Source organism: Pseudochaenichthys georgianus, chromosome 17 (assembly GCF_902827115.2).
Source record: "Pseudochaenichthys georgianus chromosome 17, fPseGeo1.2, whole genome shotgun sequence".
Classification (NCBI taxonomy): Eukaryota; Metazoa; Chordata; class Actinopteri; order Perciformes; family Channichthyidae; genus Pseudochaenichthys; species Pseudochaenichthys georgianus.
The window spans coordinates 10105979-10123463 of NC_047519.1; the positions used below are offsets into that span (position 1 = coordinate 10105979).

Sequence of the window (17485 nt, forward strand, 5' to 3'; positions counted from 1 at the left end):
TGTAAACAAGCATTAGTCTAAAAAGCCCAGAGATTATAACACTGATTCTACGAATGGTTGTTGTCATTCAGTGTGGCTGGCTCAATGACAGCGGGTGGCCTATCATGTTCGCATTAACACTCTTAAATATTGGGATTAAAGCTCTTTCCCCACATAGTTCACTTGAACCACTGACCTAATAACCTCGAGGACACAAAAACAATCCTGTTTGCCATTCTCCATGACTCCATTGCCAATCCTGACACTCCTTTCCAGACCAGATGAATGACCACATCTCTTACACCGACTCTCCCTAATATTAGCTGCCTATAATATTCACTCTAAATTGCTGGTCAGTGTCAAAAATGCAAATCTAACAGCATCACAGTCAAACTGCTATCTGCATTTAGCACAGAGAAACATCTGTCTATTAATGTGAAACTCCTGCAGCGTTTCCCAGCACTCCCACAGGCCGGTGGCATATTGCGGTGGTGGATATCAAGATGAGTCACATCAGCTAGCAGGCAGCTGGCAGGCTTGCAGTATCAGCCTATCCCGTTAATCTTACGATTAGCCTTCACTGATCCCATCAGGACTGCCTGGATCTGGGGTGCAAAGCCTAAAGGTTTATCCTGCAAGTCAGCCCTCCCTCACCCTGGTCACCACACGTACACAAACGGGGCGCACGTACAGAGGACACATACACAGGACACATACACAGGACACATACACAGGCTATGCTACATGTTTCAGTGTAGGGATGCTCACAAGTATCTCTAGTCTAACTGGGATGGCAGATAAAGGTTTTAAAATTAAATATGTCAAACAAATTCAGCCAATCTATCCGCCAATAAAACATTTACTTCAACATGACAGGTGGATATGTTACATTAACGGTTAACCTAAGAGGAAGTAGTTATGCCTTAATTTGCATAGTGAATTTGAACAGTTATTTGAGTTTGAGTTAGCTTGGGCCTTGTAACTATTCACCAACACGTATAATGGTATGACTAGCTTGAAGTGAATATATCTACACTTGTTGTTAGGAGTTTGATCAAATCATCAACTAAATTAAATGTGATTTGAAAAATGATTGTATTTTATGTTTTTATTTGCCAGTGGGCCATTATGATAGGCAAGCATCTGTGTATTGAAATACAGGAGAGCCTTGAGTGTGTGTTTCGGTTATGGCAATGATAAACGCCAAACCAGGTGGGAAATATTGGAACAAATCTAAAATCGTTCATCCACATTTTTAGGGTTTTGTAATATTTATCATAGAGGCAACATATTTAAAACAATTTCAACTTTGTGAAGATGCTCCAAAAATCTGACGCTTTACCTGGAGCGGTCGTTCAGATCTGAGCCTCTGATAGCACCAGTCCTTATTTCTAACGACAATGTGTTAAAGTCACCGAACAGTTCATTTCCTATCGGCTTTTAATAGTTGCAGTTTCTGTGTTTGGTGAAAATTAATACTTTTTTGGCTTCCCTCCCTGTTACCGGATGTTCCTACACCCCACCCGAACATGATTAGAAATAATACGATTTCTAATCCCACTTGTGATCATTCTTCTCAATAATTCACTCGTGTGCAAACAATATGTAATGTTTTTGAGTTGAGATATCTTCATTTCAGGGGACGTTCCAAGCAAAATGGGAGAAATGGGATTAAAAGCGATTAATTAATCAGCGTGTAATGGAATCAACTTGATTCACCGTTGTAATTGATAGACAGCCTTAGTTTAAAGAGGTGGAGTTGGAGAACTGCATCACAGAGTTCAGGCCTAGAAGTCAAAGGTGAAAGGCTGTACTCTTCCATCACCAGAAGGGGGGGTGGAAAGCAACCAAGTGACATGCCGTGACAGGCCTCAGGGCTTCTTAAAGCAGGAAACACATGGAAAGTACACAAGAGAACATGCACACACCTGCACTATTACATACGGTACATGTCAAATGGTGGATATAATGCATGCCAACATCTACCACTAAACATTCACTTTTATAAGTGGTAGGCTATCAAGACAATATGCATTTTTGGATACTTTACAGAAAACAAATGTAAAGTGATATCAGTTAACCTATACACTTTTGATTCCTGGTATACAAAAACAAAGTAGCAATCTGCCTTGATTCAGCTTCGACAGCTAAATCCCTTCCTATACATACAGGTGCATGTGTTGCTGTTCACTGACCTATGTTAAAAAAGTGATGCCTTTGAAAGCCACCAAAGGCCACAAATAGGTTGCCATCTTTTAAAGAGGATTACCAATGGAAATCCAGACTGTCGTGTCATGTCCCAAAATGACCATTTGGAAAGTTTGCTTGTGTGTAAACAACATTTGCACACAACATGCAAATAATACAATAAAAGAATGTGAACGTTAAATGTAAACAAATATTTGACTGAAAGACCTGCTGATTTTGTTTCTGTACATGTGAGATCAGCATTCTTCAGCATTGCTTTCGTGCCAAGATATGCCCCCATCGTGGCAGTTGGTTTAGGATGCTTCATTGGCACTGACTGGATCCAGGAAAGAATTGTCTTACTGATGGGGAAAAGGAATGCTTGAGGCAATTACTTCCCTGACACTCAAAAGGAGACCGGCCATAAACGCCTGGACACCAACAGAGACAGACCTCTGACCATTCCGGCCTTGTTTCACTCTCCCTGCAGCCACTAACGTCAGCTGGTGTTGGAGGCCTTGGTTGTTTAAATGTATGGTGCAGTATCATCATGTGTCATGAACAAACAACAATGCATGTATTCATCCAACACAATTGCAAAAGGAAATAATAATCCTGATCCTTTTTTTGGCGTATGAAGAAAGAAACTGCAGAATGCGTCACCATAAAAAAAATACTGATGTTAACAGGTGGTAACACCTATCGTGTCTTGAACAGGTCGATGTCAGAGCAGCAATAATTACGTTCCATTTTTGCTGCAGAACATGTTTGACAAGCTCAACGAGAATATAATACACAGTTGCCAAATAGGCAGGCAACTCTGTCACCTCTCAGACAAAGGGGTTGAAGTCTGGTGCTCTCTGGATGCCGAACAGCTGAAGACACTTGAATTATCAAAGAACCTAAAGCATGATGTCATCTATTGCAACCTATTCACACGCCAGTAAATGTGCGCAAATCTTAAATGGCAGGAAATAATTTAATTATAACTTGTTATGAATATTAAAACATATATGGTATATGTAAAATGGTGTTCTTTCTAAATTATTCCATGACTACGTTTTTATTTTCCATTCATGCCCTGCAAAGATTTGTTCAGCTGTTACAGTGCAGCTTGAGGAGAACTGAATGAAAAGGTCTGGAATGTTCCATTACAATTAAGGGGGTTACGGATGAGGAATACGCAGTATCTATGGATTAAATTCAAGTTATAAAATATTCCTTTGCATAATATACTTAAAATACATTATCTTTGTTTGGATATGAAATATAAACTTAACTGGGTTTGTTTTATGTGAGGACGAATCATGTATAAGAAAGACATCCCCCCCCTCCTATTGGAGCATTTTGGACGGTGCCAAGATGATGTTACGAACAGCCCTTTAAAGTCGCTCCACTTCCGAGATGAAGTAAAGTAGAGCTCCGCCGCACCGCGAGAAGGCACGAACTGACAACCGATGTGTCAGAAATAACCCCTTTAGTCAGGATATGTTGAGAACACACCGCAGGACTCTGGGATGTTTCATGGACTCGGAATCGAAGGAGATTTTTTTGTCCTCATCTATGTAGGACGTGGCGTTTGCGAATGCATTGACTCAATTTGCCGCAAAAGAAACGTGCATTCTTTTTTATTACGCTCAAAGACAGCAACCTGGACTACTCTTTTGAAACAGGAATGGTTTATCCTCCCGAAGGTCTATTCTACATCGAAATGGATCAAGCAGCACCAGGTAAGTTTAAAGGCAGCCATTGTCTTTTTTTATATATTCGGGGGGGGAGTCGAAAAAACATATTCTGCTTTCTCCTTTAGCTGCTATTATGTTGCGTAATATCTGTAATAAAGCTGACATTTCCACAAATGCTATGCAGGTGTTAGTTAAACGTTATAATGGCCAGGTCCTCAGTGCTGAGCTCCCCCAGTGGCTTTGCCCAGGCATGCATAGCGCAATTCACTTGCCAATTACGTAATACCTTTCTGTGACCAGGCGCAGTGGCTTTTCTTTTGTCCCAGCGCTTGTGACAAAACTTGGGACACAAATGCATGGCGGTTTTGCCTGTCCCCGTGAACTAAAAGCGATTTGCTGAAGGCGTATGGCGGTGTACAGATTGCATTTTGAAAGGGAATATAGTTGAGGGTGCGTTAATGAGCGCCGCATGAAACGACTGCTTTGTTCTCCTCTGCAGCCAGCCGTGGTTAATTTGTGTGCTAGCTCTCAAAGTAGGCTATAGGCAAGCAGACTAGACAGCTCGTCTCATGACTTAACTCCGGCAACTCACCAACACTTCATGTTTTAATTGTCATTTGAACTAAGCGTTATTACAAAGGCGTATAACACTTATAATGCACTGCTATTGTGGGTTCTTCTTAAAAACAAAACAAAAAAATCTAATTTGATTAGCTCATTAAAATTGCTTACCCATACTAACATTAAAGAGTATCTTTTTTAAACTACAGTTGATACGATTGAGAAAAATACAGATCTACAATGCATTGTTCCTTTAAGGTAGGCTATGTGCTGTTGCGTTTATGTGTCAATTCAAGCGTTAGCTTTTTATGTGTTTTTGCTATTATAGAAAGTGCAGAACTGCTTTTTTGGTATTATTCTTTACTTAAATTACGTGGCTCTTGTCTGTGCTGGTATGTGCGTGTGGGTTTTGGAAGCCTGTTGACTTTCTTGGCAGGAAACAGAAAGGGGGAAGGTGTGCAGATTTAATTTTGCTGAGTTCAGGAGCCGCAGCTTTGCGTTTCGTGCCTGCCACTGTGCTGCTGCACCTGCCTTTTGTTTATTTTAAGGTCAGAAAATCGGAGAGCGGATGGTGGGAGAAACCAACATCTTCTCCTCTCTGAGGGTGCTCTTGTATTCTCCCTAACTGCCCCATGAAAGGCACTTTTGTCCTGGAGTGAAATATATCGCCCTTCACCTCCTCTTGATGCGGTTTGCCCTCCTTTTTCATTTTTAGGAAAACGCTTTCAGCCAGACTCACAGGTTTTTATTCCTTTAAGGTTGACGGAAAACTTGAGAGGGGTCTGTAAGCGTGCAATGGTTATAACGATGGGAGGGGGTGATCCAAGGGGCTCAAAATGTAATTTATTAAATGCCTTGCATGCACTTCATGGCAATGGCTGCTGCAAACTTTGCTAGATGCAAAGGCAACTCGACGCTTAAAAGCAGAGAATCTCTGGAAAATAAAATAAAACGTGTTCCATATTTGTTGACTGTTAGTGCTCGTAAATGAAGGATAACTGCCACATTTCCCTTTTTAGTGCTGACCACACTTGGTAATGATTTGGCGAGTGATACATGTTGGAAACATGCCTGGGCTTGTCCTCAGATTATGACAGGCTCCATCAAGAAAGGGGTGTGACAGAGTGTGTGTGGTGGGGGGTGGCAAACGTTCACCATTTCCTTAACACTTATACATGCGCACATCCTCTATTGCAATATTGATGTTAACAAAACGTGATCTCACTAGATCAATGCTTTACAGTCTCTGATCGAGCTCTTTCTAAGAAACCGTTATCCTGATTTTTAACCTTATCTGTTCTCTCTTTTGCTTGTAGCTCTCCCTCCCAGGTCAACAAAGCCAGTGTCCTCCACCATGAACAACAACTGCCTTTCGCCCCCTACATATACCATAGAGGACGCAGAGTGGTACTGGGGAGATGTAACCAGGTAAGGTATCTTCACTCCAAACACGCCATCATTCTCTCAAAGTATGTGTGTACATCCGTTAACTGTTAACTGATTTCCCCTTAGGGACGAGGTGAATGAGAAGCTCCGGGACACACCTGACGGCTCCTTCTTGGTGCGTGACGCATCCACAAAGCTGCAAGGAGACTTCACGCTGACGTTACGGTAAAAAAAAGATCTAATCATAACATCACATCTTACTTGACGTCAATGATCTGATGGTGTTCCTTTTGCCGTTCATGTTCTCAGGAAAGACGGGCACAACAAGCTGATTAAGATCTACCACCGTGATGGGAAGTACGGTTTCTCGGACCCCCTCACGTTCATATCGGTAGTGGAGCTCATCTGGCACTATCAGCACCATCCGTTGGTGGAGTACAACGCCATGCTGGACCTAATGCTAACCAATCCCGTGTCCCGCTTCCAGCAGGTTCGTGAGCAACGTTATGTTTGCTTGACAAATTTGACAGTCAGACATTTTTTGAAAGTATTAATAGCGTGATCATTGTACTAATTTAAGTGTATTTTTTGTTAACCACAGGTGAAAGAGGATAATGTAGATGTCGCTGGAAGAAAGTTAAAGGAGGTTCACTGTCAGTATCAAGAGAAGTCCAAGGAGTTTGATCGCCTTTATGAAACTTTCACAAAGACCTCACAGGTAAAAACCAACGTATGAAATGGATCTGTGGTAACATCAGTACTTGTTTAAAAAGTAGACATGTTCTGAATGGATGTGTTCCTTGTGATTCAGGAGATCCAAATGAAACGAACGGCAATCGAGGCCTTCAACGAGACGATGCTGATCTTCGAGGAGCAGTGTCGCGAACAGGAGCGTTACGGAGAGGAGTTTGAAATGAACAATCAGTCCGAAGGAGCTGACAAAGATCTGGAGAGGTATGTCAATAATCTGTTGTTTATTTTCGACAGTAAATATAAAATAAGTTGTCCACTCTATAAGGTGTCTCAAAATGTTTACAAATGTCAATTTGTGTTTCCGAAAGCCCAAGAGGACATTATGAAAAGTCTTGTTTTATGCACTACGATATTCTCTATTAACTAATCGAATAATATTTGCAGCTTTATAGGTTTTTATTGTATTTTTATCGTCCCAAAAAGTGTACCTAAAATTGTGTAATATGGTTTCATGTAGAGCCATCTGACCGGTGTTTTTTTTTTTTTACTTCCCCCCTTTAGCTTTTTGATAAATTATGAGAAGCTGAAGTGTCGTCTTGGGGAGATCTACGACAGCAAAATCCATCTGGAAGAAGACTTGAGAACGCAGGTGGAGGACTACAGAGAGACGGACAGGAAGATTAACAGCTTGCGGCCCGACCTCATAGAGCTGCGCAACATCAGAGACCTGTACCTCAAGTAAGTCAATTATCAAAGTATTGTTTGTGGTGTCGGTGGGCATTCGTTCTGAAGCTGCTCTGCAAAGTAGTATTCTGTATTAAAGCAAACCCTTTGTTTCCACCTCTCCTTGCAGCTGGCTAAATCACAAAGGCGTACGGCAGAAACGCATAAACGACTGGCTGGGGCTTCTGAGTGACAGCCTCGATGAGTACGTTTCAACTCATGAATTATGGAAACAAAGTTCAAGAATGCTTCGTATAATCTAAAAATGAGATTACGGAGGTGTTGCAATACAACTTTTGTTTTGTTTTTCAGCACTTATGTATTAAAAGGAGACGAGAAGAATTTGCCACATCAGGAGGAGACAAATTGGTTTGTTGGTGAAATGAGCCGGACACAGGCCGAGGAGATGCTCCAAGGAAAAGCACCCGGAACGTTCCTGATCCGCGAGAGCAGCAAACAGGGATGCTACGCTTGCTCTGTTGTGTGAGTATAACATTTTTGGAAAACTATATCCGATGTGTTTGTGACGAATCTTGAGCCGACACTCATGGATGTAATGTTATTGTTTCTTACAGCGTTAATGAAGAAGTGAAGCATTGTATGGTCTACAGCACACCGCACGGATACGGATTTGCAGAGCCATACGACGCCCACTGCTCACTGAAAGACCTTGTCCTGCACTATCGCCTGCACTCCTTAGTGCAACACAATGATGCCCTGGATGTTCGGCTGACACATCCAGTTCACGCCAAACCTGCAGCCACGCCTTCCCAACATGCAGAGGAACACAAACTATTACAGACTCCCAAACACACGTCGGGGCTCCCGCCTGCCGCTCCAGAAATGTAATCCAACGGGAAAGAGACAAAAGGACATGTTTACTGTATCCTGTGAGAATGACTGCATCGAGGTGCAGCGTGTAAAGTTTTGCACTAGAGTGATTCCATCGGTTTTGTGAATGGGATTTCACAGATTGAAGTGGGACTGGAACTTGAATGTCAGCTTGAACTTGGTTTAGTTTTTTTCAAAGAGACTGTTTAAGCTTTTAATATTTTCTTTTGTACTTCCTTTATTGCCATTTGTTTAATGGACACATTTTATGGTAGGGATGTTGAAAACCAGAGAAATCAGGTGCTGCACCTTTGTTTAACTTTAGCTTTCACAAGCAGAGTTGATGTTGCTAGAGATGTCCATTTCTCTAGTTAGTTCAGAAAATCCGACAAATAGTTTAGAAATATATTTGGTTATTATGGAGTTATATTTGTGGCTAATGTCTGAGTGTGTTATGGAACATTTTGAACACAGAAAAGTAAGCTACCACATACATTATATTCAGTAGAGAAATGTAAAGAGAAAAATGCTTATATCCACATAAGCATACAATAATAACCTCTTTCACTCTGTTTTGCACATTTGCGTACATTTAAACCGTAGAGGGTACCGCTTCTTGTTTTATAAGATTGCCGACAGGTTGTATAATGTAATGAATTAATTGAAATATTGAAGCCAATACATGCCTCCAGACTAACAATGCCTTAGCCGTGTAGCTAGCAATCACGAAGCAAGCCTATAAGCTACTGCATAAACGGCTGACGTTAGCTGGCTAGCAACCTAACCAAGATAGCTTAGCTTCAAGCTAATAAATAAAGACAAGCTAACTAAGTTCATTAAAATAGGCATGTCACCAAAACTTTAATTAGAGCTGCTTATCATGCTTCCCCCCTCCCTAAGTAACTGATAAGAGTACGAATCAGATTGGAGACACAACAGCCAATCAGGAATGACCTACTCCAGTTTTCTGATTGGCTGCCATGGTGACAAATTGAACGCACATACAGATCTAATCCCAGCAGAGATGTTGAGAATAAGAGAAAGAATGAATTTGTGTCAGAGATGTAAGAGGGAGGAAATCAGTTAGACCAATGTGCCCTTATGTGAACTTGAACAACTAAGTGTATAGAACCCTAAATTCTTTGCGCAACTTTATTTTCTCTACAAAATATAATCTGTGTGATTTTAGGAAATATTTTCCTGTGTTTAAAATGTACCATCGCGTGCTCTGGAATAATAATTACGTTACTACTACTTAGTGCATTTGTGAAGGGGGATAAATGGTGCTGTAAACAGGCTGTTTCCGTCATACTGGTTTGGTGGACCAAACCATTCTTTGGGTAAATGCCACGTGTGAATATGTGAAAAAGTCGTGGTGCATCTTGACAATTTGCCCCGTTCGTAACAGACATTCATATACAGTGGATACTTATGTAGCATTAACATCCTGTAGAATACCATTGTAAGAGCATACTCAATGTTATAACCATTGACCAAAGCACTTAATAGTGAGCAAAACTTCGCCCCTTACGTTGAGTCCCGTAATCGCATTCGGGCAAAAAGGAGGGCAATTTATGTACACCTGCTGATGTGCTGATCAAAACATAATCTGAAGTACTGTATGTTATATTCTGTTACTCAAAGAAGTATAAGCTTTTTGTATTCTATATATATTTTTTCTATAAACATGCCACAAGATGAAAGCTAGAAGAAAGTGCAATCCAACAGTGTTTCTATTGTTGCAACGTTTGACGATGACGACGACGACGATGACGACGATGATTGATGATGATGATGATGATGATGATGATGATGATGATGATGATGATGATGATGATGATGATGATGATGATGATGGTGGAGAAGGTAATGCTGTTATGAGAGGTTGACATTTGCCACAAAAATGCACTCTCCTTGATGGTGTCGGTATGATGTGGCCTCCGATGTTTGTGTGAACTGCCAGAGGTCCGGAAGTATCCTGCCTCCATTACTTGAACTGTGGCATTGCTCGAGCTATGAATGTTTTTCATGACATGCAGCCTACATAGCTTAAGAGGAAAGGAATCCATGTTGAACTTGGCACATTTTTCAAGTTTGAGGACAATAGATACTCTGTACAGAGAAACTGTAAAATGTATTTCTGAGGTTGGTATATGGAAGGAGCGTGATTAAGCCTCTTATAAAAATATAACTCCACTGGGGGATTGAGGAGACTCCTCGGGTGAAGCGAAGCAATGTGAGATCCTGACCTTTTTCTTGCTGAAAGACAATAAACTGATGAGGGTTTTGTCAACTTGCGTGATCCACTGCTTTTTGTTCTCAGTATATAACAGCTGATGTCCACGAAACGTCTAACCTTTTTATCGTTTGGGGTGAAACATGTTCAACCTGGGTAGCAAAAATATTAAAATACAAAGCAAGACAAGTTGTTATCTGGTTTTTACCTCCTGTCTCTCGTGGAGCCATTGTCGTGCGATGAGCTTATCCTTGGGTCAGCAGAGATAGGAGGCGGCGAGGGCACCGGAGGACGCACTGTGGACAGATGGAAGAGAAAGGAAGTGATAAGACAATAGCAGGATATGTGCAGGCCCTTTCCCTACTCAGCCGGGCCGCCGTTGAGTCACGACAAAACAATCCATCAAACTTTCTTCACTAATAACGTCCAGCATTGTTCAACACCACTTTCCTGAAGCTCCTGGAAAGAATGCTGCTCCACTTTGAGTCCCAGCGAGCTTCAGCAGATTGAGTGTAGTCTCTTATCATGCTCTTACATTAACATTTCTATTGGATACTCCATTTATTTTGTCTGCCACTTATTACATCTTTGAGAATGATTTAGAATTTTAAACTGAGCTCGTCGTAGTAGACAGCAGAAATATAAAATAAGTCATAGATTGTGTTTTTAGGAAACATGTCCCAGAATATAGAAGAAACCACACTATGAATACAATCTAAAACATGTTCAGAACAGTGGATTTGCATTTACCACAATCATTGTAACATCGTCTTACTTTTTTTGCAATTTGAATCTTTGCAGGTAAACCTTATTCAAAATCAACCAGGTGTTTTAGGGAATAACTTTAGTATCACAAATCATAATATTGCAATACTCAAGTGTATCAATATCATCTCACACCCCTATGCCATGTTTACAGGGGACATGACATTTGTACCTGCTGCGACAGGCAAAGACACGTTGCTCATTTTATTTAGAACCGAGCTGAAATCGTAGTTACGTTTTATTACCACAACTTTTTTTATTGTATTAACTTGAGCACCATCCACCTGTTTCAACCAACGATACAGCAACTGATAATGAGGACAACCCTGGGTGACACCACCATTGGTCCTCCCCCGTGACCTAGCAACAGGTGGCCTCTTTCATCCATCACATAAGGGCTGTGTTAGGTAGGGATTAATGAGGTGGAGAGGGCATGGGTGTGCTTGGGTGAGTGTCAGTTCCAGGCAATGGATTACTACCTCTTACCTGTGTCAGCAAAGAGAGCTGGTAGACAGGCAAGCATCTGCTCGGACGGCCCATAGGCAGAAGAGAGGGACCAGATGCAGAGGAGATGGACAGGACAGACTGTACCAGCAGCGCTGACTCAGTCAGGCTTCGTGAGTGTCCAAAAGACAAGGAGAGTGGGTAGAGAAAGTGTGTGGGGTAGACAGGCAGGGAAAGAGGAGGGGCAGGAAACAGTGCATTTTTCTAGCTCATGTACAGGATGGTACAAAATAATGAAGGCTGAAAAGGTCAAGTTAGGCCTTTGCTACATTTCCGTTGCCTTGAAACACACTCCCACCTAGCTTGTCCCCAAAGCTATTTGCTTTCACAGCAATTTAGCTTCCACTGCTTGCCAAGTCCTATTTTCCTTAGCTCCCTGAATGGGTTTAATCTATGTAAAAGCCCAGCCCCCACATCTTTTATTGCTCATTCCACATACACAGTATGTCTCTACTTTCCTCCCTTTCCTTCTTCCTTGTCGGTAGTAGCCCTCAGTCTCCTAACTCGGTCGTTTAAATTCATAGACATTTTTGCTTTATAGTTCTCAATTCAAATAAGCCCTGGCTGGGGGGGGGCAGCAGGACGAATTACCTTTGGAGTAACGCCTAAAATACACACACCATCAACTGTCTCGCAGGCTCTCAGGAAAGAGGTTTTCGCTTTCAGTTTGCCCTGAGCCAATCGCGTCTGTCCTCCCCTCTGTCTCCGTCCGATACCAACGTTTTCACGCTGCCCGATGAGCCAATGGGAAGCCGGGAACGTGCCGTGCGTCAGCCAATCAGCGACCAGTTGCTATGTTGGAGGCAGAATCGATAAAACGGATTTTTTTTCCCCCTCTTTTTTACTAGCTCACATTATAGCTGGCTTATAGGCTGAAGGCAAGCGATGCTGTTGCCTGCCAAGCAGCATGTAGGCTACGGACTGAACCATTTAACATACCAGCTCTACATTTTCTTTGAAGCCTCTCTAAAAAACAGTTAGTCTGTATGTTGTGTATATGTGTGAATTAATGTATCTATTTCTTTTTATAATATAGCTGCTCATGTTATTGGGTCGTAAAGGTAATGGCAAAACTGAAAAACTAGTAAATAAAGACAGAACATTGTTTCAAAGCCTGGAGGAGTTATGGTAAATGATGCACATTAAACAAGTTTGAAATTATGCTTGGAAAGTTTTTAATATAGGCCTATATTTCATTGTTTTCTTTTCAGGCACTATTTTATTATTTTATATATATATATATTTGCTATCATTTTAAGGTATAGGCAAGATCACAACATATCTGATTGCTTACAATAAGGACCAATGTACAGTAGTGGTTGAACAAAACCTTGAAAGCAGAATGCTGTACATATTCTACAAAATATTTAGGATAGTAACACTTAAGCTCATAGGGGTTTTTAAGCTTTATGTCATCCTTTTGACCCAATTCAAACACCAGTGTGTCTCTTGCATTAATAATCTGTGTCCTAAATTACAGAAAAATGAAGATTACACTGTGTCATGAACCCTGAATGTAATCAGTTTGAAACATGGGAGCACAAACTTTTTCCATGAGGGCCTACACTGACACGTAATGGTGGACCATGGCCCAGAAGCAAACAGCTTTGCATTTGATTGTATTGTTTAGACCCAAAGTGCTTCTAACAGGATTAATAATAGGGCACCCTACATATTTAACATTTTTACCTGTAACGGTACCACTTTACAATTATAAAGGGTTTATAATTAGATGATTAATTAGGTTGTAAACACTTTATTAATCATTAAGAACCATTTATAAACCAGATCTAACATGTGTTCATACATCAACACAGGCTCATTTGGCAAGATGACTCAGCCTTACATTGGATACTTAGTGAATCAACTCGGTGAACAACACATACCAAGGATGCTGGCTGATGAAGAAGACGAAGTAAGCTAAGTAGCCAATATAAGGCTTAGCAGTACAGATACATGTGGGCTCACTATTTGGCAAGCAACCGGCCCTGTTGATCTCATGTCTTATAAAAGCTTATTAATGATGTATACAGTGTTCACAACCTAATTAATAAATGAATTACAAACTATCCGTAAGCCCTTTATAAGGGTAGTCTTATTGTAAAGCGGTACCGACAAAAGTATATAAAATAAAATACCTATAATAAAAGAAGAACCTCTGTACTCCTCAAGCTCTCGGGACAATGTCACTGCAGGAGTTCACATCTCAAATAGATGTTGCAAAGGACTGACACACGGCAGAGAAGCTTCAGAGTTCAAATCAGAAACCAGGTTGGTCTGAAAGCACAATACTGTATGTACATTGTAGGTGATGAACCGAGCCAAGATAAAGAAGGGTTACGCGGTTTACAAGTCCTGTCAGGTGAGGAAAGGAGCCTTGTCTAGCAAGATAATAACAAACATGTCGACACCATTTGAAATACAATCGAGGGCTATTAGAAATAAGAAAGAAGATGTATTAACAACAGAAAATTGAATGCATTCATCATAAAACAGGGATTTTCCGAGTATACGTTGTGCGCAATATCATGGAAAGAATAATAAAACGTTATTCCACAGAGGGCTTTAATGACTCGTTTTGCATTATCTGGTTTGATGGCCAAGTCGTCAGTAAACGCTGAACTCTACCTACTCCCATAAGAAGCCTTAAGCTCAATTAATGATGTTTGTCTTTCCTGGTCAAAGCATCGTCGAGCCAAGAAGACAGAGCCCTGATGAAAAAGTCAGACATACCCTGCACTTAAACCCCAATGGTAATTATGGTGACCGCTTTCCAGGATGACCCTCACACTATTGACTTTTTTCTCCCACTCCAGTGGAGATTGTGGGAGCAGGGAAGTCGCACTGCTCCCATCACCACAGCGAAGGGATATTATTATTGGTGGAAATAATCCTCATGCGCGTGACAAGCACAAACATTTAGAGAGACTACAAATGAAAAAACCATACTGTAACAGAACAACTCTAACCAAAAGAAGGCGGTGTCACTACGTTCACATTTATTTTAACACCTCACCTACTTACTAAAACCTGTTTTACAAGAGGCACCTGCCCGGGCAACAGCCGAAAGAACAAAAGGCAAAAGAAAAAGCCACGTGTTCATATTGGAAATTAAAGCAATGTCAATTTGCTTAAAAGATTGATTTGATATAAAAAGCCAGAAGCCACACACAACAAATGTCTCAGTTATTTACACCAACTTCCCATGGACATATTATCATCCTGGACTTGTAGAACACATGTATGTTCCTCAATAGCATGTACCGTCCATTGATGAATAGTGGCTGTGCTCAAACTTCAATGAGAAACTAATGACGCTCTTGAATTGCAAAACAGCTCTGATCACTTCACGACTGCTAAAAATACGTAATGTGATCAACACACCTCAGGCTTGTGCTTGTGCTACCATTGAGAAAAAACGAATCTGATTAAAAGATAAAGTAAACATCCTCCTTTGAAAACGTTAATATTTAAGTTGAAGACATTTTGATCAACATTTCAAATGGGATACATTTGGAAAACATCCCAATATAGCTTGGTTTAAAAAGGTTCACGTTTATTCAGGATAAGATCAATTGAAAGCTGAATATGACAGATCTTGGCAGTATATAAATGTATTTTCTTTGTTTTACTCCATCATTAAACGCTATTTATTAATTTGCTTAAGGGTAGGCTGTCATGTCATCATAATTATTTTCATGTTCTGAAAATCTCCATAGTCTCTCGGGATGAAAAGGGACATTTCAAGACTAGATTTTCAGTTATTTGGATGCAAAGAAAGGGGGGGACATTCCAATTAGTGTTTGCTTTTTATGAGGTTTTCACAGCTATGTTTGGGTTTGTTTGTCCCAAGTAAGTCTGGAATCGACTTGCCCAAAGTACATTTGTACTTGCCCCGATAATTGTTTATTTATGTGTGGAGTTTCACCCACATCCTCTTACACCACCTAAATAATAGTGTGTTTCCAGGATAATTCAATAGCTTGCCGAGGCTGCAGCTTCGACTTTTTCTTTTTCCCACATTGGCATCTCTCAACTTTATTCTTTTTTAGAACTCACCAAATTGGGCAAATGAGTTTCTAGATTGATTAGCTCGACTTGGCTTTTCATTTGCCCCTGGGCAAGCGGGCAATTGTTGAGCCCTGCATATAGTCTATGTAAGCTGTGTCCAATGAGCTTATTGTTTAGTTAAGATAATGGCAATGGAGGATCACCTCTAGCATAAAAGGAAAAGCTGGAAATGTAACTAAACAGGGCGACGGGAGTTGCCAGGTTGGCACATATCTGTCTTTGAGTTTTAGTTTGCCAAAGTTGGTGCCACCACATATTTTCTAGTACAGCACTGGCTGTTAGATCCTGGGTGACACTTTGACATATCAGGAAATACAAGTCAAGTGACAGTTACAGGAATTTTTTCTGTAACTGTCACAGGTGTGTTTCACCTCAACTCAGAAAGGTCTGACAGGCCCAAGCAGTGCTAGATTTTGTTTAATAACAGGTTTCCCACATTATATTTAAATCCAATTTGATGTCAAGCTACTGATTAAAACAAACTGGACTACCCATTGCTAAGAGTACGTTAGCTAGCTCATAGAGGCCAAGTGTCCAGTGAATGAGGTTACAGTTTAAAGGTCCCATGTCATGGCCATTTCTACTGATCATAATTCCATTGTTGAGGTATACTAAAATAGATGTATAGCCGGAACACACACACACACACCCGCAGCCTGGCTGGGAGTTTGTGTGTGTGCTCAGTGCTGACCATGGTGCTCACACACAAACTCACAGCCTCGCCGCGTCCCGCCGTCTCAGGGAGGAGAAATCGGCGGAGCTGCAGCTGAGAAAAGATTGAGTGTGTGTGTGTGTGTGTGTGTGTGTGTGTGTGTGTGTGTGTGTGTGTGTGTGTGTGTGTGTGTGTGTGTGTGTGTGTGTGTGTGTGTGTGTGTGTGTGTGTGTGTGTGTGTGTGTGTGTGTGTGTGTGTGTGTGTGTGTGTGTGTGTGTGTGTGTGTGTGTGTGTGTGTGTGTGTGTGTGTGTGTGTGTGTGTGTGTGAGAGAGAGAGGAAGTCCGTGGATTGACATTTGGACCATAGACTGTATATATCAGTGGTTCTCAAACTTTTTCTGTCAGGCCCCCCCTTTGGAGAAAAAAAAAAGTCGGCCCCCCCCCCAACACAAATAGTCAGGCTCAGTGGCGGCGCCAGAGATTTATTTTGGGGGTACTGTGGGGTAGCTTGACGTTTCATAGAGGGTGCTAAAACATTTAGAGTTTCCCATTAATGTACCGGGCGCTACAGAGGAATGTTCTACTGCAACACTCTCCACGCATATACACAATGTACCCGCGACTGTTACAATGAAGGCTCGATAATCAGCTCACGGCATATAGATGTAAGCAGGGGTAAAGTGCTATTTTTATAGGTGGTGTGTGGACCTCACATAGGGGGGTCCGGGGGCAAGCTCCCCCGGGAAGATTTATTTTTAAATATTGAAGTTAAAAGCATCAATTTGGTGCACTTTGAGAGCAAAATGAAGAGATCTATGGATACATCTCTCAACACAGAACTGTAAACAGATTTACTATTTCTTTATGGATATTTTACAAATCACTCCCCTTTTAAACTTTATACATTTTTTAATGTCATATAGTATTTCATACCTGTTTTTAATTTAATTTAATTTATTCCCTGATCATATAAACGTGTGCCTCGGAAATAATTGTTTACATTAATGGTGACCAAAACGTTTGAGACCCACTGAGATAACACAGAGAGTCCTTTAGCTCACTGAGTCTCTCAGTCTGACAGGAGAGGACTCTCCTCCACTTTGTTGTTAGCGTAGCTCGCTAGCACCAGAAGCTAACATCAACGATCTCTGGTACCAGTGCGATCTCTGGTATCTGAAAAAGTACTATTGTGCTGTGGGCTGGTATGCTAT

At 41.1% G+C, this 17485-nt stretch overlaps 1 protein-coding gene across 1 annotated transcript; it reads left to right on the forward strand.

The window, feature by feature from the left end:
- Window positions 1-3581: 3581 nt before the first annotated feature.
- Window positions 3582-10338, forward strand: LOC117462274 (phosphatidylinositol 3-kinase regulatory subunit gamma-like). The gene is made up of 10 exons (XM_034104428.1): window positions 3582-3896; window positions 5729-5840; window positions 5925-6023; window positions 6108-6288; window positions 6400-6516; window positions 6610-6752; window positions 7053-7229; window positions 7345-7419; window positions 7527-7697; window positions 7790-10338. Exons 1-10 carry the CDS (start codon window positions 3842-3844, stop codon window positions 8061-8063), a joined length of 1404 nt encoding a protein of 467 aa, XP_033960319.1. The 5' UTR covers window positions 3582-3841; the 3' UTR covers window positions 8064-10338.
- Window positions 10339-17485: the final 7147 nt, after the last annotated feature.

What these genes read in the sequence shown, in the direction of transcription:
- LOC117462274 (XM_034104428.1), top strand. Translation starts at nt 3,842, where the DNA reads ATGGTTTATCCTCCCGAAGGTCTATTCTACATCGAAATGGATCAAGCA. An exon ending in TACTGGGGAGATGTAACCAG is followed by an intron (nt 5,841 to 5,924) that starts GTAAGGTATCTT and finishes ATTTCCCCTTAG; the next exon opens with GGACGAGGTGAATGAGAAGC. An exon ending in GACTTCACGCTGACGTTACG is followed by an intron (nt 6,024 to 6,107) that starts GTAAAAAAAAGA and finishes TCATGTTCTCAG; the next exon opens with GAAAGACGGGCACAACAAGC.